The 26334-nt window shown below is 43.2% G+C and overlaps 2 protein-coding genes and 2 non-coding genes across 5 annotated transcripts; 3 read left to right on the top strand and 1 right to left on the bottom strand.

Annotated features, from left to right (window-relative positions):
* Positions 1–100: 100 nt before the first annotated feature.
* TCP1 (t-complex 1) lies at positions 101–11385 on the top strand. The gene is made up of 12 exons (XM_009206345.3): positions 101–438; positions 1688–1773; positions 1961–2089; positions 3813–3910; positions 4312–4422; positions 4948–5129; positions 5715–5841; positions 8749–8924; positions 9303–9426; positions 9779–9971; positions 10071–10234; positions 10625–11385. The coding sequence occupies exons 1-12, from the start codon at positions 375–377 to the stop codon at positions 10839–10841; spliced, it is 1671 nt and encodes a 556-aa protein (XP_009204609.2). The 5' UTR covers positions 101–374; the 3' UTR covers positions 10842–11385.
* On the top strand, positions 4078–4217 carry LOC116275576. Its single transcript, XR_004184693.1, has one exon. It is a non-coding gene; the product is annotated as a small nucleolar RNA SNORA29 (small nucleolar RNA).
* Positions 9488–9619, top strand: LOC116275572. Its single transcript, XR_004184689.1, has one exon. It is a non-coding gene; the product is annotated as a small nucleolar RNA SNORA20 (small nucleolar RNA).
* On the bottom strand, positions 10835–25382 carry ACAT2 (acetyl-CoA acetyltransferase 2). Of its 2 annotated transcripts, none has more exons than XM_003898356.3 (9): positions 25188–25382; positions 24277–24411; positions 20634–20815; positions 19191–19308; positions 14917–15060; positions 13646–13768; positions 12426–12580; positions 11593–11703; positions 10835–11225 (listed from the first exon to the last, which is right to left on the bottom strand). In XM_003898356.3, the coding sequence occupies exons 1-9, from the start codon at positions 25240–25242 to the stop codon at positions 11055–11057; spliced, it is 1194 nt and encodes a 397-aa protein (XP_003898405.1). In that variant the 5' UTR covers positions 25243–25382; the 3' UTR covers positions 10835–11054. The 2 variants fall into 2 exon arrangements, with proteins under 2 accessions (XP_003898405.1, XP_021793734.1); XM_021938042.2 differs by lacking the exon at positions 25188–25382 and adding an exon at positions 24551–24707.
* Positions 25383–26334: the final 952 nt, after the last annotated feature.

Genomic DNA, 26334 nt, shown 5'->3' with positions numbered 1-26334 from the left:
TTGTTTGCAGCGAAGGTTCCGCCTCTTTCCAGCGGTCCAAGATCCGACTTCCGTTCTCCGCTTTCGCGCCCTTCCCATCGGCTATCTAATTGGATAAAAAAGCCGATCCCGCCCCTTCCCGAGAGCCTCACTTCCGGCACACTCCCGTTTCTCTTCCTGTTGCCCCCGCCTCTTTTTCCTTCCCGCCGTGCCCCGCGGCCCGGCCGGGGCAGCCGGGAAGCGGGTAGGGCGGTGTTACCCAACAGCTCCTGGGGCATCGCTCGGGTACCCTCCACGCCGTCGCAGCCACTGCTGTGGTCGCCGGTCACCCGAGGGACCGCGATACTGGTTTCCCGCGTTGTGAGCAGAATTCAACGTGTATCGCTGCCGCGAAGATGGAGGGGCCTTTGTCCGTGTTCGGTGACCGCAGCACTGGGGAAGCGATCCGCTCCCAGAACGGTAAGGGAGGGCCGGGCCCGGGTCGGGCTCGCGGGCTGGGAGGGCCGAGTCCCATCGCGACCGGACCCCGGCTGACCGCTTCGTGCCTCTCCTCCTTTACCTCTGCAGAAAGGGCCTGGAGGCCCCGCAGCCGGACCCGGCCTACCCGCCGTTCTTTGGGGCAGGGCGCTGTCGACCCCTCTCCCCACAACGGGGAGGAGCCCCGGAGCGCGCAGCCGGGTTTTGAGACCGGCACCGCGTGGATGTGGTGTCCGGGGCGGCGCTGGAAACGCGCCCCTCCGCGGGAAAGCGGGCCTCCCGGACTTGCACGTGCGGGCCACGCCTCGCATCCTCTTTTGTTTCAGGGCGGCTCCCTGAGCGTCCATGTTAAACGCCAGGTTTCGTTTCAGGACCATTTACCGGAAAAAGTAGGTTCATCCGCGCCCCTGCGGATGAGCCCGGTGCTCTGTCCGCCCGTAGCGGCAGTGGGGGTCGGGCGCCCGGCGTCCGGCTCTCTCTCGGTTGATAGCATCTTAAAGTAGAGTTAGCACGGGAAACGCCACTGGAGTGCAGTTGACCCCAGGAGACGGCAGCGCCAACTTAGCAGAGCGTTTGCTGTCGGGCGTTTGTATACCTACAGAGCGCACTCTTTTTTGATAGATTCGTAATTTTTTTTCGTAAACAAATCTGAAAGTACCTTCCCCGTTGGCTACCGATTTCTCTCCTCACAGATAAAAAGAGTTTTAATGAGCAAAAAACTTGCAGGATCTGAAGGAAAAGGCTGGCATAGCTGTACGAAGTGGCAGAGCATGAAATTGTGGTTATTACTTTTTTTCTCCCGCCATCAGATTCCACCCCCTCATCAAAGCTGTGCCAAATAGGCTCGCTTTATTTAGGGACAGGGTCCCACTTGTCGCCCAGACGGGAGTGCCAGCATAGCTCACTGCAGTCTCCAAGCACAAGCCCGCGCCACCACATCTGGCTTTGTTTTTATTTTTTGTAGAAATGGGTTTCGCTATGTTGCCCAAGGGGGTCTCGAACTCCTGGCATCAAGCTATCCTGCCTTAGCATCTCAGTGTTGGGATTACAGATGTGAGCCACAGTGTCCGCCCCATTTAGGTTCCTAGTAAGTGGTTTTTAAATAATTAACGCAGATTTGTAGACTTGGGAAATACAGGGGCTGTTGGATGTCATTTACCTTTAGGTTGAAATTACTGTCTTTCAGAGTTGTGGATTCTTATTTTTTATTTGTGTTTTTAATTGTCTACAGTTATGGCTGCAGCTTCGATTGCCAATATTGTAAAAAGTTCTCTTGGTCCTGTTGGCTTGGATAAAATGCTGGTGGATGATATCGGTGTAAGTACACGTTAACTGTTGTGTTAGTTGCCTTAAAGTAAAACTATTTTCAGTGTTTTGCTGTGTTCATTCTTTGATTTTATCAGAATCCAGGTACTGGAAGGTGATATTAAAGGTCAATGTGTATTATAATGGGGCTGTGTTGATTTCTATGAGTGGTTCATATTTTTTCCTGCTAATTTCTTAGGATGTGACCATTACTAACGATGGTGCAACCATCCTCAAGTTACTGGAAGTTGAACATCCTGCAGCTAAAGTTCTTTGTGAGCTGGCTGATCTGCAAGACAAAGAAGTTGGAGATGGAACTACATCAGTGGTAGGTAGACTGCCTAAAGAATGATCATTTTTCTAAAAACAACCGACTTTGAGAAAGTTGAAGCCATAAGTGGGTCATTTGTGCTGGGTCAGAAATAAGTTACATATTCTGAATGCCCGGATGATTGAGCAAAAAGAAAAAACAAAAGAAGTTACGCATTTAAGAGGGAAAATAAGCTTCTTAGGTACAGATTCAGAAACACAATTTGTAAGTTGGTAGTTATAGCTTGTTTGTACAGTTTAAGTAGGAAAGAATTTGAGTTCATTTAACATAGCCCCATTGTTTTAAATGTTGGTATTCACAAGTTTTGAGGGCTTATTTTTCTCTTTATGGCAGTGTTCAGACATCACACAGATTTTTTTATGGTCTCTCAAAAATCTTGTTTCCTCCCGCATCACCCCTTGAGACTTGGAAAGCTCTAAAGTGTAATTATTTAGAGAACAAAATGTTACCAATTTGGGGGAGAAACAATGTTTTTGTGTTATTTTTTTAAGAGACCATGTGTAGCACAGGCTGAAGTGCTGCAGTGCTGTCATATCTCACTGCAGCCTGGAACACTTGGGCTCAAGTAATCCTCCCGCCTTAGCCTCCCAGAGTGCTTGGGATTGCCGGCATATGCCACACAACCAAATAATTAAAAATTTTTTTTTTCTTTTCTTTTTTTTCGGTAGAGACAGGGTCTCACTATGTTGCCCAGGCTGGTCTTGAGCTCCTGGCCTCAAGTGATCCTCCCTTCTCAGCCTCTGTAGTGCTGGGATTACAAGCATGAGCTGCTGCACTAAGCCTGTTTTATTTTTTAAATCCTGACAGGTAATCCCAGGAATTCAAAATGGGAGTGTGAGAAATTAATAAATACATCATGATAGGACAGTGTGATCTTTTCGAGTCAGTAAACGTGATATACAGTATAAACTTCATAGATCATCCAGCATGCTGTAGAAACACTTGTTTGGTGAGAAAGATGTTAATTCTGGAGAAACGAGATAGTTTGTGGGGAACATGTATTTCTAGATTAAACTTCAGCCATGAAAGAATGGAATGTACTCCTAAAATATGAATATGATCTTTGTCTAACTTATGATAATGTGACTTAACAAGTGTAGTTTTCTTCCCATAAGAAGCTGACAAGATTTTAAGTCTTCTTAGTTTAAAAGTATTTGTTACTGTTTCATATCAACTTATAAAAACTGTTTTTAATAATATAATAGCCTAATATAGGTCATATGAATAGTCACACATGGTTTAGCTTCTATTGAGCACTCCCTCTAAAGGTAATAGGTGTGTTGTCTTTCACGATTGTATTGGGTGTACTAGTTTCTTAGAATGTTTTTCTGGCTCCTACCCAGTTTTGGCCATTTGCATTTATAATACAGTAAGACCTCACTCCACAATGGATTTGTGGAAACTGACTTTAAGAGGAAAAACGATGTATAAAAAAATAAATTTTCCTCCCCCCATCAGCGTTAACAATAAACAACTGTATTTGAGAGATTGCTGTCCGTTGTTTTGCTTAAAGTGGCAGTTTCCAAGAATTTATGAGTAACATTGAGGACGAAGTGTTTTGTAGCGTTCTTCTCCCTTCACCCCCCAGGTTTCTAATAACCAGTTAATTCATTTCACCACCACCATTTTGGCTAATAGATGGCCATTTTAGTGTCATTTCATGTGTATTGCGCATGTTGAATATCTGGCATACTGAGATCAGTGAATGTTTTCTCAACAGGTTATTATTGCCGCAGAACTCCTAAAAAATGCAGATGAATTAGTCAAACAGAAAATTCATCCCACATCAGTTATTAGTGGCTATCGACTTGCTTGCAAGTAAGATTGTTTGCATAGAGAGAAAATTTTTTTTGATGTAATAGTTGTAAAGTGTGTTGTCTTAATGTTTTGATTAATAACTAAATTTTAATTTGAAAACATTCCATTTAAATGTTTTAGCATTTAAGTAGTAATATTTGAAGTTAAAAATTTGTACCGGTATCTTTTTTCCCATTTGACTACCACATTTTCTCCTAATCATAGATTTTAGTGGCTATGCTTATGGGATAGATTAAACTTGCCATGATCTGAAGAGGGAGGGTTTTTTTATGTCCTCCTCCTATATGAAATGGCTGAACAGATATTACTTACGACATTTTGGCTCTGTGTTAAGCATGATGATTGCAAAGAGTTTGAGTAGTGACTTTGTAAACGTTTTTCTCCCCCACACTTTTAAACAGGGAAGCAGTGCGTTATATCAATGAAAACCTAATTGTTAACACAGATGAACTGGGAAGAGATTGCCTGATTAATGCTGCTAAGACATCCATGTCTTCCAAAATCATTGGAATGTATCCTTGTGGTTGTCAGATAAAATTTAGGCTTTTTAAAACATAAGACTTTGAGATGGGCATGGTGGTGTGTGCCTGTAGTCCCAGCTACTATGGAGGCTGAGGCAGGAGGATTAATTGAACCCAGGAGTTTCAGTCTAATGTGGGCAACATAGCAAGACCCTGTCTCGGGAGTGGGGGTGTGTGCATAAGCGCGCGCCTGTAGTAGCAGCAGCAATCAATTTTGTGCAGTAAAATTTTAAATACCAATTTTATGCAAATTGATATCAATAGGGAGGAGTAATGCTGTATTGAAATTGTCTGTTGCTTTCCCTGCTTTTTTAGGGTGAAAAGGTAATAAAAAGCATGTCTAAAAGTGATAAGAATTGCAGATAGTGATAATGTTGTAATATTTTGGTGACGTAATGCTTGCTTCTTTAATAGGTTAGGTTACTAAAAGGAAGTCCTTTCAAATTATCCTTGATTTTTCACTTGTGTACCCTTTGTCCATTCCAAGCCTGTTACTGTCCTTAACTTTTGGCTTAGAAATGGTGATTTCTTTGCTAACATGGTAGTAGATGCTGTACTTGCTATTAAATACACAGACACAAGAGGCCAGCCACGCTATCCAGTCAATTCTGTTAATATTTTGAAAGCCCATGGGAGAAGTCAAACGGAGAGTATGCTCATCAGTGGCTATGCACTCAACTGTGTGGTGGGATCCCAGGGTAAGGTTTGGGATTTGGTTTATACGATGAGATTGCTACAGATTAAAACTAGCTTTTTTTTTCCTTTGGCGGGACGCAGTGCTTCGTGCCTGTAATCCCAGCACTTTGGGAGGCCGAGGCAGGTGGATCATGAGGTTGGGAGTTTGAGACCAGCCTGTCTGATGCGGTGAAACCCCATCTCTAGTAAAAAATACAAAAATCAGCTAGGCATAGTGGCACGTGTCTGTAGTCCCAGCTACTCCAGAGACTGAGGCAGGAAAATCACTTGAACCTGGGAGGCAGAGATTGCAGTGAGCCAAGATCACACCACTGCACTCTAGCCTGGGCCACAGAGTGAGACTCCGTCTCAAAAAAAAACTAACTTGTGGATTATGTGCAGTACATCTTTTTGTAATTTAAAGCACATACAACACGTTAGAAGGAATGTGAATTAAAAGAAATTACGTGCATGTAATGCCATAAAGTTTTTCTAAGAGAAAATGTAATGAATTACAGTCTAAATTTGTGTATTTACATACAATCAATTATGGGTACTCTTTATTATGCTTTTAAGGATAGACGTATTAATCTTATGTTCTATTGTAGGCATGCCCAAGAGAATCGTAAATGCAAAAATTGCTTGCCTTGACTTTAGCCTGCAAAAAACAAAAATGAAGCTTGGTGTACAGGTGGTCATTACAGACCCTGAAAAACTGGACCAAATTAGACAGAGGTATGTTGAGAGATTATTTTTGGGCTTTTAAGTGTGAGTGTCTTGGAGGACTTTAACATTTTTAGCCAAGTCAAACTATTTTACTTAAACTTCCAGAAAAATTAGCCTGGTGGTGTTTTTAGAGGGATTTGGGGTTATACAACCTATATGAAAATTGTCTTTTTGTGAAATTTTGATTGTATGAGTCTGTTAATATTAAAGATATAAAAGACAGGAATCTAATTTCCTCAAAGCAGTACAGAACTCAGCAGTGTGGTATTGACTGTAGCCTACTGTTTGCTAGATACTGGAGGTACAGGTGATATTAGTGGTTGAAGAGCTCATGGTGGAGGTAGTGTGACCGCTGCTATAGATTTGACTGCCTAATAGTCACTTAAAACAATAAATGGTTTAGGCTGGGCACAGTGGCTCATGCCTGTAATCGCAACACTTTGAGAGGCTGAGGTGGTAAGAATCTGAAGCCCAGGAGGTCGAGGCTGCAGTGAGCTGTGATTGGACCACTGCACTCCAACCTGGGTAACAGCGAGAACTTGTCTAAAAAAACAAACAAAAAAACCACAATGAATAGTTTAAACGGTAGTTAAACCAAACCTACAGGAAAGCTTTGCCGAGGGTAAGAAATGTGCTCTCATCTTTTAAATCAATCTGCATGCGTATTCTTTTTTCCTTCCTTCCTGATACAACAAAGTGTCCTTTCTTCCATCAAAGCCAGTCGCTCTACAGTAAATGTTCCAGAATCTGTTTCCTTCTGCTCTAGAGCCTTGTCTTTGATTCTTCTTTCGTACCTACTAATTATGCTCTTTCCTGGAATCTTCATGTGGCTCTTTTGTCCCTTCAGGCTTCTTCGTACATCCTCCTGCTGTAGGTACTCCCTATCCTACATCCTTACAGCCAGATGTCATGAGTGATTTACTACACAAAACTTTTCTGGTGCTTTTCTTCTCATCCCTTTTCAGCCCTATTCTCCATTTGAGGGACTGCATGTTAAGGTCTCTAGTGTGAAATTCGGAAGACATTTTCAGCCTTCCTCTTACTTGACCTTTGGCAACCCTTTGATTACGTCCTTCTTGAAATGCTTTGTGATACTGCTTTGTCTGGGGCACCATCTCACAATATTCTCCAGAATAGCCCCTTGTTCCCATGACTTCATGTATTATCTCTCTATGCCAGAGACTGTTTAAGCTGTTTCTCTGAGCTCCAAAGTCACACACCTCTATCTAACAGAATGCTTTTCAAGCATCTCAAAGTAAACATGTCTCTGAACTTGTGATAATACCGCAAATCTGCTCTTGACCATTTTAGTGATGGGACTCCTCCACACAGGCAGAAGACTAGGAAATGTCCTTAACTCCTCCTTTTTACCAACACCTTTTCTCCAAATCTGTCACCAACATCATTTGATTTCTACCTCCAAATTAAATTTACCTACATTTCATTTTCTTGCCTAGACTGTTGTAGAAACACACCCAAGCTAGTCTCTTAGAGAAACTTTTCTTCTTCAATCTAAATTATATTCTTTTGTAACTTCCTGTATTTTATCTTCCTGGGGCTTACTACAGTTTTCACTGTGAGTTTATCCAACTCATGAATTGTAAGCTCTAATGGTAGAGACAGAATGATTCCATAGGCATCGTAGCCCCATCCTTAGTACAGTGTATAGCACACAGTACTTGTTTAGTAGATGAGCTGCCTTTGAGGTTGATCTGTAATTCATTTTACTTTAAAAATTATTCGAATGATCTATTCACATGGCTTCACTCATATTGTCCCTTCAAATCTGTATCTCCCATAGTTTGTGGTTTCCATGATGTTAAGTGACTACCTCCTGGGAGCTTCATCTGAGTAACAACAGAGACTTCAAACTTAATATTGTCCCAAACTGAACTCTGATTTCCCATCCTGCCCCCCAAACTGTTGCTATTTATTTTACTCCAGGAGTCACCCAAGCCATTAAGTTTGACTTCTGTTTAGGTTGTCTGTCAGCTTATATCTCACGTTACTATCTCCTTGTCTTAAGCCATTCAGTGCAATTTCCACATTGATACCAGGGAATCCTTTTGAAAACGCAGATAACATTATACTAGTCTTGCTTAAAAATGTTAAGCTTCTTAGTATCTAGACTGTTTGGTGTAACCTACAAGGTTTTTCACTTTTCTGGTTCTATCTTCTTTTGCGCTTCCAACTCTGGACTCCTGGTGTTTTTTTTTTTTTTTTTTTTTTTTTTTTTTTGAGAAGGAGTTTTGCGCTTGTTGCCCAGGCTGGAGTACAGTGGCACGATCTCAGCTCACTGCGACCTCCGCCTCCTGGGTTTAAGTGATTATCCTGCCTCAGTCTCCTGAGTATCTGGGATTACAGGCGCCCACCACCAGGCCCGACTAATTTTTTGTATTTTTAGTAGAGAGTGTTTAATCGTGTTGGCCAGGCTAGTCTCGAACTCCTGACCTCAGGTGATCTGCCCACTTCAGCCTCCCAAAGTGCTGGGATTACAGGTGTGAGCCACTGCACTCGGCCTGGACTCCTCTTGACTTCATTATCTGCCTCCTAGGCTAAATTTATGTCTTTTATGTGCTTGTAGTCTCTGCATACCACTTCAGTGACGCTTGCCCTGGAGTGTGATTGGTAATCCCTCTCCCCACTGGATCCTTGAAGGCAGGCAGGACCTGTGTTCCCTGTTTTACCATAGTTCTCGATTAGTAATTCAAATTCAGGTTGGGGAGAGCTAAGTGGTAATTTTTAATTCCTTCTAATATTCCATGAATTGGACTAATGTAAATTCTGGTCAGAGATAACAAAGGTTAATACAATTTAGTCTATGATTATCTTGTGATAAATACTTAATGGAAGTTAAAGCTAAATTATTTCTAAAAATCACAGAAGGTAACTCTGGGTTACAAAAATACTTTGCAGAGAATCAGATATCACCAAGGAGAGAATTCAGAAGATCCTGGCGACTGGTGCCAATGTTATTCTAACCACTGGTGGAATTGATGATATGTGTCTGAAGTATTTTGTGGAGGCTGGTGCTATGGCAGTTAGAAGAGTTTTAAAAAGGGACCTTAAACGCATTGCAAAAGCTTCTGGAGGTATGTCTTGTGCTGGCTGTCACGTAAAAGACTTTCATTATACCTGACCCCATCAAAGGTCTTTTTACATTGGAATATTGATAAGAAACAGCTTCAAAAACGTTTATATCCTCTTAATGCTTTGTGCTGCCAACACATTTATAGAGCCATTTTTCATGTAACTGGAGAAATTCATTAAGGTTGTTGGAAATTCATGAACTGAATTTGTTCACTTCAAAAATGACATAGTTCTATCTTAGGATAAAAGGAGTTAGTGTGTGCTGCCTAACTAAATTCTAAACTTGTAATATAGCACTTTTATCACAAATGCTACTGAGTCTAAAGGATATTAAAATCACGAAAGAGCGATACTTACAGATCCCTTGTAACTCTTAATAGCAACTATTCTGTCAACCCTGGCCAATTTGGAAGGTGAAGAAACTTTTGAAGCTGCAATGTTGGGACAGGCAGAAGAAGTGGTACAGGAGAGAATTTGTGATGATGAGCTGATCTTAATCAAAAAGTAAGAGCTACTTTCTAAAATTGTAAAGTTATACAGATTTTGTTAAGTAAAAGTAGGTTTTCTTCCCATTTATTTGCTGCTTGTAGTCTCACAGTGATATGAGCAGTTATACGCGTGGGATAAAATAACATTGGGTCACTGTGAATTGAGATGAAGTAACCATTTTCATCTCTTCTGCATAGACTAGACATTGTTTCTGTATAGTGTATCTAAATATCCTCTGTAGGCAGGACTTAAGGGCACTTATGTAGACTTATTAAAATGCCATTTTTTGGAGAAATTGATGGTATTGGAAAAAAAAAAAACATTTAAAAAATGCTGTTACAAGAATTTCACTTTTTTTTTTGAACAGCACTAAGGCTCGTACATCTGCATCGATTATCTTACGTGGGGCAAATGATTTCATGTGTGATGAGATGGAGCGCTCTTTACATGATGCACTTTGTGTAGTGAAGAGAGTTTTGGAGTCAAAATCCGTGGTTCCCGGTGGAGGTGCTGTAGAAGCAGCCCTTTCCATATACCTTGAAAACTATGCAACCAGCATGGTAAGAACAGTTATTCCTTAAGAGGCCCTAGAGCAGTAGCTGTGGGCTTTAATTTTTTTTTCCCTTTTGTGAAGTCACCTAACTGTCCTTTTTTCCTAGGGGTCTCGGGAACAGCTTGCTATTGCAGAGTTTGCAAGATCACTTCTTGTTATTCCCAATACACTAGCAGTTAATGCTGCCCAGGACTCCACAGATCTGGTTGCAAAATTAAGAGCTTTTCATAATGAGGCTCAGGTTAACCCAGAACGTAAAAATCTAAAATGGTAAGCATACAATTTCCCTCTTTTTAGACATCTTTTTAGCCCTTTGTTAACCTCTGCAAAACAGTTTCCATTAAAAAGGATAGTAGTCAGTTACATGTCAGCAAACATAAATAACAGACTTGTCAACTACTTAACATGAAAAACTTCACAGCAAGCATTTGTTGTTAGTCACTGTAATTCAAGGGATAATGACTAATTATTAGCACTGGTGTGCCTTAGTTAACAACTCTGATTGCTAATCTCTCCCTGCTGCTTTGGGTAGAAAGACAACCTACAAGATCTCTAGTCTGACTTAAAAATCAAGCTTAATACTTGAATGAAATGCTGGAGTTAATGGGTCACCTAATTAAGTTGTAAGCGGCCATTTTAATAGTTCTTTCTTAATTGCAGGATTGGTCTTGATTTGAGCAATGGTAAACCTCGAGACAACAAACAAGCAGGGGTGTTTGAACCAACCATAGTTAAAGTTAAGAGTTTGAAATTTGCAACAGAAGCTGCAATTACCATTCTTCGAATTGATGATCTTATTAAATTACATCCAGAAAGTAAAGATGATAAACATGGAAGTTATGAAGATGCTGTTCACTCTGGAGCCCTTAATGATTGATCTGATGTCTCTTTTATTTATAACAATGTTAAATGCAATTGTCTTGTACCTTGACCTAAGTATTACACATTAAAGTACAACAAGCTGTAAACTTGGGTTTTTGTGATATAGGAAATGGTTTCCATCTGTGTTTTGGTCCTCTGATTTCACATATAACAACCTAGTGCTTTATTAGTTTAAAAAGAAATTGAGGTTGTTAAACGTTTAAGCAATTCATCCTCTCTGAACACACATTGCTATTCCCATCCCACCCCCAATGCACAGGGCCGCAACACCACGAATTCCGCCCGTTCTCTCCAGTGTGTGTAACAGGGTCACAAGAATTCGACAGCCAGATGCTCCAAGAGGGTGGCCCAAGGCTATAGCCCCTCCTTCAATGTTGACCTAAGGGGGAGAAAAGATTTAGATTGTTTATTCTTCTGTGGGCACAGTTTAAAATCCTAAACTTGTCTTTTTCCTCTTAATGTATCAGCATGCTACCCTTTCAAACTCAAATTTTCATTTTAACTGTTTAGGAATAAATTTACACCTTTGTGAAAATTCATCCCTGCCTATGTAACCTTATTCTTTTTATGCCAAGTAAGCTTTTTTTTTTTTTTTTTAAACCATGGGAAGTAACAAAACACGTGAACTCAGTCCTAGTAACTAGTATTTCTTTATTACCCACATGGTCAACACCTGGAAGATAGTATCTTAAAATAGCATTGTGAAATTCACTGGTAAGCACTCAGGGTTACTTGTGCATCTTTACCTTCTGTGGGTTTAATCCAAGTTCTTTAACTATTGCAACAGAGAGGGCTGCAAAGGCTTCATTGATTTCAAATACATCAACATCCTCCAGTGACCAACCTGCTTTTGTAACCTAGAAGACAGATTCATAGAAAAGATGTCTAAACTTGGGTGGAAAGGCCAAAACATCCTTTGTCAACATAAATATGAAATATGCTGCATGATACTGATCTCTTAATTGCTACTTTCGTTTGTTCTTAGGTTAATACAGTGACATTCTCACACATTTTTGCCTTAGTGATACCCATTCCATCCAGAAGGTTAAGGATGTGATCTAAAAGATCCCTTAGAAATTCTAAATTGTCTTAAATTTTGAACCAGTAGCATCTGTTACATGTATCTAAGGGTAATGTAACAGAATCAGTTCCCCTAAAAAGCATATGATCTAAATGCTTTCAGTGGCTGGGGGTATTGGCTCACACCTGAAATCTCAACACTTGGGGAGCCTAAGGCCAGAGGATCACCTGAACTGAGAAGTTCAAAACTAGCCTGGGCAACATAGTGAGACCTTGTCTCTACAAAATTAAGAAGTTAGGCATGGGGGTGCACCTATAGTTCAAGGTAACTTGGGAAGCTGAGGCAGGAGGAATATTTGAGCCCAGGAGTTTTGAGTCTGCAGTGAGCTGTGATGATGCCACTGCACTCCAGCCTGGACAACAGAGCAAGACCTTGTGTCAAAAATAGAAATAAATGCTCTTGGTTACTCTTCTGGTAGGGAAAGGTAACTACATGAATAAGCTCATTTAAGGCTAACAGGAAGACAAATTTCATAAAGGGGAACAGGGTTATACTCACAGCTTGCTTTATGGCTGGAATTGGTCCTATTCCCATAATGGAAGGCTCCACACCCACTTGGGACCAGGAAACTATTTGTGCTAAAGGTGTAAGCCCACGTTTATCAGCTTCTGACTTCTTCATAAGAACCACAGCTGCAGCACCATCATTTATTCCTGTAAAATATGAGTGACTTGATTTCTACAGTGCTCATTAACTGCAGTTACATATCTGTGTCTTTACCACCTGAAGACATGAGCTAAATGGTTTTACCTGTTGGCTAAGGCATTTACTGTAACTGAACAGACTTTATACATAGAAATCATGTTTGGCAATTAGAGTGACCACAAAACTTTCCAACTAGACAAAGTGATAGGATTATAGTAGTCAGGGCTGGGCGTGGTGGCTCACGCCTGTTATCCCAGCACTTTGGGAGGTGGAGGAGAATGGATCACCCGAGGTCAGGAGTTTGAGACCAGCCTGGCCAATATGGTGAAATCTGTCTCTACTGAAAATAGAAAAATTAGCCAGCATGGTGGCGTGCGCCTGTAGTCCCAGCCACTCAGGAGGCTGAGACAGGAGAATTGCTTGATCCTGGGAGGCCGATGTTGCAGTGAGCCAAGATTGCGCAACTGCACTCCAGCCTGGGCGACAGAGCAAGACTCTCTCCAAAAAAAAAAAGAAAAAAAAAATTATATATATATAAAAAAAAAAATTACAGCAGTTGGGGAGGAGAGATCTCTGACAGGAAATGGAAGAATAAGCCTGGGCCTCACAAGGAAGTATTGGGAGTTTCTGGTACTGGAAAAATACAAAGGTAGATAAACTTAAGTTCCCTAATTTACTTCTTCATTTGCAAGTCTAGTTGGGATGTCAAGAAACCAAATTAATTCTTTCAGTATAGGTTAAGTCAATGATCAAATACAGAGAAATGATATGTTTCCTTAAACTGTTTTAAGAATAATTTTGTATTTAAATATGAGTTGGGTGTGGTGGCTCATGCCTGTAGTCCCCCAGCTACTTGGGAGGTTAAGGCAGGGGCTCACTTGAGCCCAGCCAGGAGTTTGAGACTGCGAGTGAGCAAAGATCATATTGCTGCACTCCAGCCTGGCTGGCAGAGTGAGTCCCTGTCTCAAAAAAACAGTACTTTTGTATATAAATAAAGAGAAAAATATTCACTTGGTAGACCTTATAGAACGTAGTATTCTCCCAGATGAAGTATTTCCTTCAGAAAATCTAACCTGAAGCATTGGCTGGGGTGACGGTTCCCGTTCCATCGGTAAGAAAGTAAGGCTTTAGCTTGGACATGTCTTCTATGTTGCTCCCATGGCGAGGAAACTCATCTGTTTTAACTTCAATAAGACCTAAACAAAGGAAAACCAATTACTCAAGATTAGTCCAGGGACAGAAGTGTGCTGGGAATGGTGGGTTTCTCTGACATGAAACATGAGGATTCATATTTAGCAGAAAAGTTTTAATATATAACCACTTTGATTACAACAGGAGGCGGGCGTGGTGGCTCAAGCCTGTAATCCCTAGCACTTTGGGAGGCCAAGGCGGGTGGATCACAAGGTCAGGAGATGAGAGACCATCCCTGGCTAACAGGAGTGAAACCCCGTCTCTACTAAAAGTACAAAAAACTAGCTGAAGTGAGGGTGGCGCCTGTGATCCCAGCTGCGGGAGAGCTAAGGCCAGGAGATGGCATCGAAGCCCAGGGCCAGACTGCAGTGAGCAGAGATCGGCCACTGCACTCCCAGCCTGGGTGACAGAAGCTGAGACTCCGTCTCAAAAAAAAAAAAAAAAAAAAAAAAAACAGGAGAGAAATACACACAAGAATTATTGTACATGAAAACAATGTATGAGTATGTCCTTATAAGACATCTGTGTTTTCCAAATCCATAGGCCTTCCTGAGGAAAGTAGCTACCAGGGACCTGTTTGTGCCGAATTCTGCTATGGTTTGGGTCATAGTACTTGACTGGTTACAAGTGAGTGGATCAGGGAGTCTCAAAGTCAATCCTGCACTGCTGGCTGGACATAAGAGATGTCAGTTATCAATAAGGGAGCTTGATGGAAGCACTCTGTATTAGAAAATAGCAAGTGACCCCAAGATCCACCCTTTAGAAATGGGAAAGGGAGATCACACAGAAGCAGCGACAAGTAATGGGTGTCCACTTCTGAGGAGGTTGAGCCTATGCAGGAAACAGGTCAGCTGGTGCCTCCTAACAACCATGAGCCAGTGCTCCAGTGTCTCATGAAACCTGCTGTATGTGCACAGCAGTCATGGACACTCTGGAACCAAGGGTGCCTGAGTGCTGACACAGTTCCCATGTTACCGTGTCCTGTACGCCCAGCATAGCCCCTCCCTACCTTCATGTATCCAGGACATATCTTTGCAACCTGAAAAATGTAACTAAGATATCATTTCTAAAGATTCCTACGTATTACTCTGTTAGATGTTACTCTTACCTATAAATAGGTTGATGTTTAATTAAACCATTATGATATACTCACCTTTTCTAGATGACACCAAAACTGGTACAATCTCTTTGTCAAAATGGCCAGCTTTCTGTGCATTCTCTGTCCTATTCTGAGACAGAACTGCAACCTTGTCCTGATCTTCTCTACTCACTTGCCATTTTTTGGCTACATTTTCAGCTGGGAAAGGAGAAAAAGAGCAAAAAACCAACATTTTCATGAACTGGCATTTGATAGATCAAGTTGCCCATATTTGACCAAGCGCTGACTGACCACACATGCTAGCAGGCTCATGGTGGCCTGTGCAATGCTCTGTGTGGGGTGGCCCTGCCTGCCACCGACAGTGGGTCTAGAAGTGTTGCAGAGACTCTCAGGAGTCATACTTCTCTCCTTCCCTTTCTATATAATTGTAAACTTAACAGACATTTCCTTCACCTAGAGTCACCAAGTATACTTCCCCTCCGTTTCCTTTAACATTTTCTTTCTGAACCATTTGAGAGAAAGCTGGAGATACAATGCCTTTTTACTCTTAAATTTTAATTTTAGTGTATACTTCCCCAAAACAAGGCCACTTTTTTACATAAGCACAGTTATAAAACTCAGGAAATTGGGTGAAGTGTGGTGGGTCACACCTGTAATCCCAGCACTTTGGGAGGCTGAGGCAGTAGGATCACTTGAGCCCAGGAGTTTGAGACCAGCCTGGGCATGGTGAGACTCCGTCTCCATTAAAAATAAACTTATCTGGGCACGGTGTGTGTGCCATGTAGCTAGCAGTCCTAGCTGCTTGGGAGGCTAAGGCAGGAGGATGACTTGGGCCTAGGAGTTCAAAGCTGCAGCAAGCCATGATCGCGCCTCTGTACTCCAGCCTGGGTGACCCCGTCTCACAAAACAAAACAAAAATCAGGAAATTTAACATGAATCAAACGCTATTATCTAATCTTTGGTCCACATTCAAATTTCACCTATTATCCCAGTAATGTCCTTCTAGCTCCTTTATTTGTTCAGTCCAGGAGCCAATAAAGAAGCATGCATTGTACTCAACTACCAATCTCTCTAGTTTGCTTTTATCTGTAACAGTTCTTCAGACTATGCTTCCTAAGCTTGATATTTTTGAAGAACACGGACCAGTTCTTTTGTTAAGGATATCAATTTTGATTTGTCTGATGTTTCCTCAGGATTAGATTAAGATTCTGCCAAAAGGGAGGTATACCACTGAATGATAGTATGCTTTTTCTCAGTGAATCTTTTTTTTTTTTTTTTTTGAGACAGAGTCTGGCTCTGTCACCCAGGCTGGAGTGCAGTGGCGCGATCTCCACTCACTGCAAGCTCCACCTCCCGGGTTCACGCCATTCTCCTGCCTCAGCCTCCTGAGTAGCTGGGACTACAGGCGCCCGCCACCAGGCCTGGCTAATTTTTTTATTTTTAGTAGAGACAGGGTTTCACCGTGTTAGCCAGGATGGTCTTGATCTCCTGACCTCGAGATCTGCCCGTCTCGGCCTCCCAAAGTGCTGGGATTACAGGCTTAAGCCACCGCGCCTGGCCTTCTCAGTGAATCTTATTAGGACATAAATGACAATCAGTTTATCCCAGGTGATGTCATCTTTGATCACTTGGTTAAAACAGTTTGGTATTCACCAGGTTTCTAGCTTTTAAAGGTACCATTTTTTCATTTATAAGTAATCAATAATTTATGGGAGGCTCTTTTTAGATTATCAAAATATATTCTTCCCCATCATATTTTCACCCACTAGTTTTAGCATTCATTCATGATTTTCTAACTCCAACATTCCTTCTATTGGTAAGGTATTAATTGCATTTTACCATAAAAAAAAGCTGTTCCTTTTCTCCCATTTATTCAGTTATTTATATCAGGATGGACTCATACATTTTCATTTTATTGAACAAGTTATAACTCATTACTATCATTACTTACTTTGATGCTGAAATTGTTCAAAACTTGGGCAGTTATAACCCATTAGTATCATTACTTACTTGCATGCTCAAATTGTTCAAAATTTGGGCAGTTATAACCCGTTAGTATCATTACTGACTTTGATGCTCACATTGTTCAAAATTCCACTACAGGAAAGTGGAAGCCCTGTAGGCCGCCTCCTGTGTACTTTCGACATGTCCCTGAGCATGTCCTTAATTTTTTAGCATTTTTCCCCAGCCTTGGAAAATTTGGTCATTTCTCCAAACAACCTTAGTTCCTTTTAGTGGAGAAATGTTTTTAGAAGATCTGGGTGTCAGGACCGCTTGTTGTGAATGGTTTGTCATTGTTTCTAGGTCTCTTCAGTAAAAACTTCCATATGTGTAATTTATAATTTTACATATGCACACACACTCACCTTGAGTTCATACTGCATTTTGAGTTCTCCAAAATGCAACCTCACACCATAAGCTACATTCTTCTCTCTTTCCATATTTGTAACTCTCTTTTACAAATGTGAGAATTGGTCAGGTGTGGTGGGTCACACCTGTAATCCTAGCACTTTGGGAGCCTGAGGCAGGAGGATCCCTTGAGCTCAGGAGTTTGAGGCCAGCCTGGGCAACATGGTGAAACCCTATTTCTACAAAAAGTACAAAAAATTAGCCAGGCATGGTGGTGTGCACCTGTGGTCCCAGCTACTCAGGAGGCTGAGGTGGCTCAGGGGGTTGCAGTGAGCCAACATTGAGCAACTGCACTTCAATCTGGGTGACAGAGCGAGACCCCTGTCTCCACCAAAAAATAAAAAAGTTATTGCTTTGCGTTCCATGTCTTGTCTTTACTTACCAAGCTATTCTTCCTCTTTTTTTTTTTTTTGGATGAGGACTCACTATGTTGACCAGGCTGGAGTGTAGCAGCTACTAACAGGCAAAATCATAGTATACTACACAACCTCAAACTGCTGGCCTCAAGTGATCTTCCCACCACAGCCTCCCTAGTAGCTGGGACTATAGGCACCTGCCACTGCACCCTATAAAAGCTATCATCTATAAAATCTCCAGTTCACCTCTCCCTTGCAGCTCTTTTCTACTAGGCCTTATAAGCTGTTATCTACAAGTTTAGTATTTGATCAAAGACTTAAGGGGACCCTTCTGCAGATTTCTGGGGTTCTTTTTTTCTTCTCCCCCTTATTCTGCCCCACAAACTCCAGCCATCTCAGAAGCCTCAAATTCTCTGCCTCTTCAGATCACTGAGACCACTGTTCCCAGCTTAGGCTCTGCCTCTCCATAAGTTTGGGAAGTGTCCCAGGTAGAGACAGTGACAGTGGGGTTTTCCTTTCTCTCAAGATCTCAGTCTTACATGAGTATTAGTCAAAACCTGAAAGCAGTGGCTTCATATATTTTCACAAATTCTATGCTTGTTTATAGTAGGAAGTCTAATCTTTGTCAATTACTCCATCATGACCTGAGCTGTTTTTTTTTTTTTTTTCCTCTAAACGAGCAATTTATTTTCTCACAGTTCTGGAGGCTGGAAGAGTACAATTCAATCCACAGTACACCTTGGAAAGGGCTCGGGATCAGCATTTTTAATGACCACCTCTAGTTATGGTTGAGGCAGTTGGTCACACAGTATCTTCCACGGTCTGCTTGTGTTCTCATAGCCTTCTCTATTGTGGCTCTAAATTGAGAAGTGGCCAAGATGCCTTGAGCTTCTCACTGCTTCCCATATCTCTAAGCCCTTCCTTCCTTCCTTGCATTCATGCACACAGTTCCCTCTTCTTGGAATCTTGTACTTTTCCCCATTACCTTTTTCACGTATTTATATGTTACATAGAACCAGAACCACCGCTGCAAGCATTGGAGCAAGGTGCTTAAGTCCTCAGGGTTTGATTCTTTAACTCTAAAATGTCCATTCTGTTTCCTAACTTTTACATGTATACTAAAGAAATGAGTTCCTTTGATTTCCCAGTTGCTTTGCCATTAAACCTAGACCACAGGACCCTTCAACATGAATGACCAATAACCCAACTGTATAGTACAAAAAATACAGTTAGGTATCAAAAACAAAACAAAACAAAACAAAAACAAAAACTGGTTTATCTCTGTTACTACCTCTCACTATTTGTGGGCCCTGTTCCTTCATTTGGTAAAATGACGGGGTGATCCAGAAGAACTCTGAGGTACTTCCCACTTCTAACATTCTCTGATAATCAAGGGTTCACAAAGAAGAGAATACTCACTTCACTTCAGTTAATCAAAGAAGAGATACAAAAATCCTTAAGACAGTCTCTGGCGATAAGGACGAAAGCACCTAAGAAGCAGATTATTATATGGTCTTTTTAACCTTTTTAAAGTGAATATAGTTTCAGCTATGTCTGCCTTACCTGTAATACCCATATGATAGTTGTGAAATGCATCTGTAAGACCATCACAGAGTATACTGTCAGTCAGCGGCATCTCACCTATCTTTACTCCTGTTCTCAAGTGAGCCAAGTGAGGAGCCTAGAAGTCAGAAATAAAAATGGATTTAGGCTTAGTTGTAATTAGTCTTTTCCCCAGAACACAACTCAAAACTATCTAATATTTCCTAAGTCTTCATCTAGGTCCCTTTGCAGCCCTTCTCCCCAGTTCCAGGTTCTCAGCCAGGCCAGGGTCTAAAGACCCCTGGAATTAGCAGACTTCATCTTTCCTGTTGTTGGGAACCATTAGTCTCCTACCTACCCATTTCCAATTCTCCCTCAAAACTACCCATTCTGTGTCCTGTTTCCTTAAAAGTCCCATTTATTCTTTCCATCGAGGCAATTAATTATCTGTTAAATGAAGAAACCTTCTAAGGGCTTAAGTAAAGCCGGCAATGTGTTACCCGTTTTAATGGATATGATATCTACAGTGAGAATAATCAGGCTGCCTAACTAAATGATGGGGAGGGATTTCTGAGTAGCGGCCAGTCTTAACTCTCACCAACTCAATTGCAGGTATATTAGAATGGAAAGAGTTATTGATGGGACTCACAGTTGGAAGAGTTGTATTTGAATGCTGGCTCTGGGCCTCAGTTTCCTAACCTGTAAACTGGGAATGATATCATCTACCCTATATGGGGATGTTGTGAATACATCTACAAGAGCACCTGGTAAAGTGCTACACAGATGTCAGTGTCATCCTATTAAAATCATTCCGATTATTTTTGCTACCATTAGCCTGCCTCCTCCTGAACCTCAGCAATGGCTGGGCTGAATCAGCTTCTATCTAGGGAATGTGCTGCTCAGCCCCTGAGCTGCCTCAGTAGGACGGAGGGAATATACTTTTTCTTTCAACTGCTATGCCAGTTTGAGGTATAGAACTTGGTGAAATAACTCGTGCCTGGCAAACCTACTGGAGAAGGGCACCACTTGGTGGTCCTCTTTTCCATGTTCTATACCCTGAAAAGGTCAAAACAGTCTGGTCCCCAGGATCTCCTTGTCACGTGCAGGAAGGTAAGTGGCAACATTTGTTTTTTGCCTTTTACTCACAATGGGAAAGAAATTTAAAACCAAGGACCTCAAGCAACTAATATTATGAATTTAATTCAGAAAATATTATATGCTTCATTAATAGTTTAGAAAAAGTATATTGGATTCCAATCACACTGGTTGATAAACTTTTTCATCAACCTGGATTTCCCACCCAAACTGAAGAATAATTCACATCAAGTAGGGATCAAGGTTGTCATTTCCGTGCATTTGTTCACTGGTTCCAGCTTTGATATGCATCAGTTTACTCTGTTCTGGCACAGACATGAGTTTCCTGGTGTGAGGTCAGTGAAAGCCATCTCATCAGAGAGGCCTTACCTTGCTCATATTTTCCATGCCTCCGGCAACCACAATGCTGGAGTCTCCTATCCCTATTGACTGGGCTGCAAGGCACACAGCTTTTAGGCCTGACCCACAGATCATCTGGCAGCTCCATGCTGGCACAGAGTAGGGAATTCCTGCACCCACACTGGCTTGTCTAACAGGATTCTGCCCACAGCCTAGAAAGAGGAACACAGAGGAACACAGAGAACTCTTAGCAATCAGGGAGAAAAACAAAATGTCATAGTGAAAGTGTGTGTAAAATTATCAGTTGGGTTACCTGCCACTTCTGAAAGCCTACAGGTCAGGTAAGTGCCCACTGGAGGCAAAAAGGCCTGTCTACAATCTCCAGCTGTCATACTCTAGCCCTTGAATATATACTGTCTTGTGCTGCTCTGTAGGTATTTCATAGATATAAGCTTTCTCCTCCATAAAGAAGTCATTAATACCTTAAGAAAGAAGTGTCATCCTCATCTTTTGATAGGGTTTAAATAGCCAGGCACGGTGGCTCACGCCTGTAATCCCAGCACTTTGGGAGGCCAAGGAGGGCAGATCACCTGAGGTCGGGAGTTCGAGACCAGCCTGACCAACATGGAGAAACTCTGTTTCTACTAAAAATACAAAATTAGCCAGGCGTGGTGTCGCATGCCTGTAATCTCAGTTACTTGGGAGGCTGAGGCAGGAGAATTGCTTGAACCCAGTAGGCGGAGGTTGTGGTGAGCCGAGACTGTGCCAACTGCACTCCAACCTGGGCAACAAGAGTGAAACTCCGTCTTAAAAAAGGAAAAAAAAAAAAAAAGAAAGACAGGGCTTAAATAAGCATTATCAAACCTATGTCTAATAAACACAGGATATAACCTAGGCATTATCAGTGTTTCTAACTAGCGCCATTTGCTCCCAAGATCATGGCTTAAGACACTTCAGAAGAAAAGAGGTTACTTAAAAAGGAAAACCTTTGACAATAAGCAGTTCTGTTCTTGCTTCATATCCATCACACTATGCTTAAATGGTTATATAACAAGATATATACAAACTCAGAATTCACAAATACCTTTTTTTTCTTATTCTGAGTACTGAAACACAAATACCTTTTTATAATTCAACTACGGGACTTCATTGAGTTGGGAAAAAATACATAATTTACTTAAAGTAGCACAGAATAGAATGGAGTTAAAAGTTTCAAATATTCTCAATCACCACTGTCTGTTATCAGAGTCAATGGTAAATGTCTATACAGTGATTACTCTATTCCAAGTTTCAGATATATTCATACCTACCACCCTTCCTTGGTGAGTTTGTGGGGAAGAACTAGCAAATAAGTTACTGACAAAAACTTAGAGATTATATTCATCACAATGTTATCAATCTGGGATTAGGCTGGAAACTAAAAACAGGTAAGGTTACTTGAGACTGAAAATATATGCGGGATCACATACATATTAAAAAGACAGGCCGGGCGCAGCGCCTCAGGCTGGGAGCAGTGGCTCACGCCTGTAATCCCGGCACGCTGGGAGGCCAACCGGGGCAGATTACTTGAGGTCAGGAGTTCAAGACCAGCCTGGCCAACATGGTGAAACCCGTCTCTACTACAAATACAAAAATTAGCTGGGCATGGTGGTAAGTGCCTGTAATCCCAGCTACTCAGGAGGCTGAGGCAGGAGAATTGTTTGAACCTGAGAGACGGAGGTTGCAGTGAGCTAAGATCATACGGCTACACTCCACCAGCTCAGGCGACAGAGCGTGACTCCATCTCAAAAAAAAAAAAAAATGAGGTGCTAACATAATTAATAATGCTAGCATTTAGCATACTATGAGCTTCATGAGAATGAGAATTTCTGTCTGATATGAGCATTGCTTATCTCCAGCTGCTAAAATAATGCCTGGCACAAAGTAGGTGCTCAATAAACATTTGTTACATGATTGTAGAAGGTATCTGGCTTAAGGAATAAGACTGATCTAAGTTCAAGTGCTAGCTCCACTTCAAACTGTGACCCTGGTAAGTCATTTAACCTCTCAAACTCTCATTTATTCATTTGTAAAATGAAGATAATAGGATATAACAGACTTGTGGGGAAGATGAAATGAGGTAATGAAAGGAAAGCACTTAGCACAGTGCTTTAAAAGCCTTAAACTTAGTAGACATGCACCGGTAGTCCCAGTTAGCTCAGAAGTTCAAGGCCATGGTGCACCATGATTGTGCCTGTGAATAGCCACTGCACGCGTGCCTTGGCAACAGACAGAGACTCCACTTCTACAAAATAATTTTAAAAATTAACCAGGTGTGGTGGCCTGCTCTTGTAATCCCAGCTATTCCAGAGGCTCAGGTGGGAGGATACCTTGAGTCCAGGAGTTTGAGGTTATAGTGGGCTCTGATTTATTACACCACTGCATTCCAGCCTGAATGACAGAGTAAGACCCTGTCTCTTTAAATAATAATAATAATTAATTAATTAGGAGTGTTGAAACCCAAAGAATCAGAAGATGGGGGCACTCTCAGGACTCAGTTATATTCCTCTAGGGAGTATTATGACCCATTTGCAAGGGGCATGATGTGGCACCTATTTTCCAAGCTCAGAACTGAGTCTTAAGAGGGGCAGGGAACTTACCTGTATTGTTGGAGCCATACTCCCAGCACTAAGCACAATAGGGGGCACACAGGAGGAACTGAATAAGTTTTTGGTGAATGACTGACACTCTGAGGTAATAAGGAGGAGCAGGCATACTTTCCAATGCATCAGGCTGGCCCTGCTTCTTTTTTTTTTTGAGACGGAGTCTCACTGTGTCACCCAGACTGGAGTGCAGGGGCACAATCTCAGCTCAGTGCAAGCTCTGCCTCCCGGGTTCATGCCATTCTCCTGTCTCAGCCTCCCGAGTAGCTGGGACTACAGGCACCCGCCACCACGCCCGGCCAATTTTTTGTATTTTTAGTAGACACAGGGTTTCACCGTGTTAGCCAGGATGGTCTTGATCTCCTGACCTCATGGTCCACCCGCCTTGGCTGGGATTACAGGCATGAGCCACCATGCCTGGCTGGCCCTGCGTCTTAAGAATGAAAAGGCAGTATAGGTCAGTGGTCTAAGTTCATTCACAAAAAGCATATTAATGAAGTTCATTCACAAAAAGCATATTAATGAAGCTTTTTGTTTGTTTAGAGAAAGGGTCTCAGTCTGTCACACAGGATGGAATGCAGTGAGTGACACAATCACTGCAGCTTCAAACTCCTGGGCTCAAGTGATCCTCCCACCGCAACCTCTCCAGTAGCTGGGAGGCACAGGCCATCATGCCTGGCTAATTATTTTATTTTTTGTAGAGACAGGGTCTTGCTTTGTTGCCCAGGCTGATCTCAAACTTCTGGCCTCAAGTGATCCTTCCTCCTCGGCCTCCCAAAGTGCTGGGAATACAGATGGGAGCCACCCTGCCTGGCCAAGAAGCTGAGTCTCAAACTGGATAGAAGCTACTGACAGGGCTGGAAGAAGGGGCCACAAGAGGAATCTTAACAGAGGGAACTCTGAGCAAAAGCATGGAGGCAAGAACTTGAGTGAGAGTGTGTGTGTGTGTTTGTGTGTGTGTGTGTGCGTGTGCGCGTGTTTATGGGCTGTTTCTAATAAGCTTGACTTCTCCTGGAATCACTGAGAGTTACCTGCTGCCAAAACGTGTCCAAAGATGACCTCAGACACATCTTCTGGAACCACAGTGGCCCTCTTCAAGACTTCTTTGATGACAGTGGAGCCCAGGTCCTGGACAGGAACAGTAGCTAAGGCACCATTGAAGGAACCTGCAGTAGAAAGGCGGAGAGCGCGGACATCACAAACCTGTGGGTAATGTAGAAACCACCCAGGAGCAGCAGGGCCTCATGACGCTGTTTGGCAAGGCCACCGCGAGGAGGCAGTGCCCCTCCTCCCACACGTTCCCACACCTGCTGGTCTGAGCAAAGGTCAAGGTGGGTGCCAGGACTCGCAGTGGCCGAGGGCCAGACAAGCGACCTTCGGAACGGCCTAGGGACGCCGCTGTACCCCTTCTATTTCCCCAAATCCGAAGCACTGGATGCGGCCCCATGGTTCCCAAACAAAAGGAACCGGCGGATCAAGGGCTTTGAAAACCATGTGGCACGAAGGAGACGAAGTCGCGACTTCCAGCCATTGTGTGACAGCCCGACCCCAGCCCAAAGCCCGGCTCAGACCACCTAGCAGTTCCGCCCCTGCCACAGGCATTACCGATGGCGCCTCCCGGAGTCGGCCAATCAGGGGACCCGCAGAAGAACGCCTTCCTACACCAACCAATGGGAGACGCAGGCCACGCGATGGCTCTACCCTGGGAGCCAATCAGAGCACGAGGGACGGAGTGCGCACATCGGGAGAGGAGAAGGTGGGGCTGTCGCGCCAGGTTAGGGAACGCGGGAGGCCCGGGGTTCCAAGGATCCCGCAGGTCCTCCAGGCTTGGCCTGAGCGGCTTCCTCCACATACGCTCCTCTCCTACACAAGTCCGGCCCTCGGCGCTCCTGCCGAAGCAGCAGGCGCCTTGGACTCTGCGCGAGGCCCGCCGGCCGCTCACCTATGATGGTCCGCGCCGCCGAGACGATGACCACGGGATCTGAGCCTGCATTCATCCTGCCCACGACCGCTTCTCCTGCCGCCGTCTGCCCTGCGCTGCCTGCAAGTTAGGCAAGGCTCCTCCTCGCAGCCCACAGGCCGCGCCACGGGCGGGACCTGAGGTAGCCCCGCCCCCTGCCCCCCTCCTCCTCGCGCATCCCACTGTGCGCAGGCGCAAGGCCAGAGCCGGGGCGGGCCGGGGCTCGACGGGTACAGGGCGGCGGAAGTGAGGTTGGGGTCTGGGGCTGCGGGCAGAACCGGGGACCTCGGACGCATGTGCAGAGCTTCTGAAGACCCCAGTGTTTCTAGACACCCCAGTGTTGGAGTCCCCCGTCTTGACGTTTTGGGCTTTTTTGTTTTAACCTTAGAGTTTTTCGAAACAGTAAAGAGTGGGGTGTGACAAAAGACTCACTCTCGTTCAGCCCAGGACTGGAATCCCACGGGCGAGAATCTCGAGTGAGAGCCCGGCCCGTGCGGGGCTTGCTGGGAGCGTCTCGGTGCGAGCCCCCGTGGGTCTGGCGCCCTCTGGCCTTCGAAGATCAGCTCTGGCGGTGAAGGGGTGAGGACGCCGGCAGCGTCTTAACGTCCCACAGTGAAAAGTTACCTTGGTTGACGTTTGGACAGTGAAAGGAGCATATAACAAGTGGGGTCAGTTTTGTTTAAAACCCTTGCTGACTTCCCAGCCTCTTACTGGGCAAAGTTCATAATTTTTCTGAGCTTTCTAGGGTTCTAGGCAAGCTTATCAGGGCCACCGTTACAGCAACTTGTTGGGAACACCTGGATAGTGGAACAAGAAAACTTGGTCACAAAGTCATGAAGGGGAAAACGGTTGACGGACCTGGAGAATCTTCCTGAAGAACTTTAAAGTAGATTGAAAGAATCATTAAATCCTGGAAACCTACATTAAGACTTTGCAGAGATATGTGGATGAGTCAGATAAATCAGAGAAGATAAACTAGAGTGTACGCCCCAGAGGTGGGGCAATAGAGAAGGAAAAAAGTTGCATAACAGTGCAATTTCAGGAGAAATCTTTAGGGTCTGGAATAGTGGTGAAATCAGCTGCCTCCCCTGCTAAGAACTCAGCAGCATACTTAAGTCTCTTCTTTTCA

The sequence above is a fragment of the Papio anubis genome, chromosome 6 (assembly GCF_008728515.1).
Source record: "Papio anubis isolate 15944 chromosome 6, Panubis1.0, whole genome shotgun sequence".
NCBI lineage: Eukaryota > Metazoa > Chordata > Mammalia > Primates > Cercopithecidae > Papio > Papio anubis.
The sequence above is the reverse complement of the archived record's forward strand: the minus strand, read 5'-3'. Positions and strand labels throughout refer to the sequence as shown.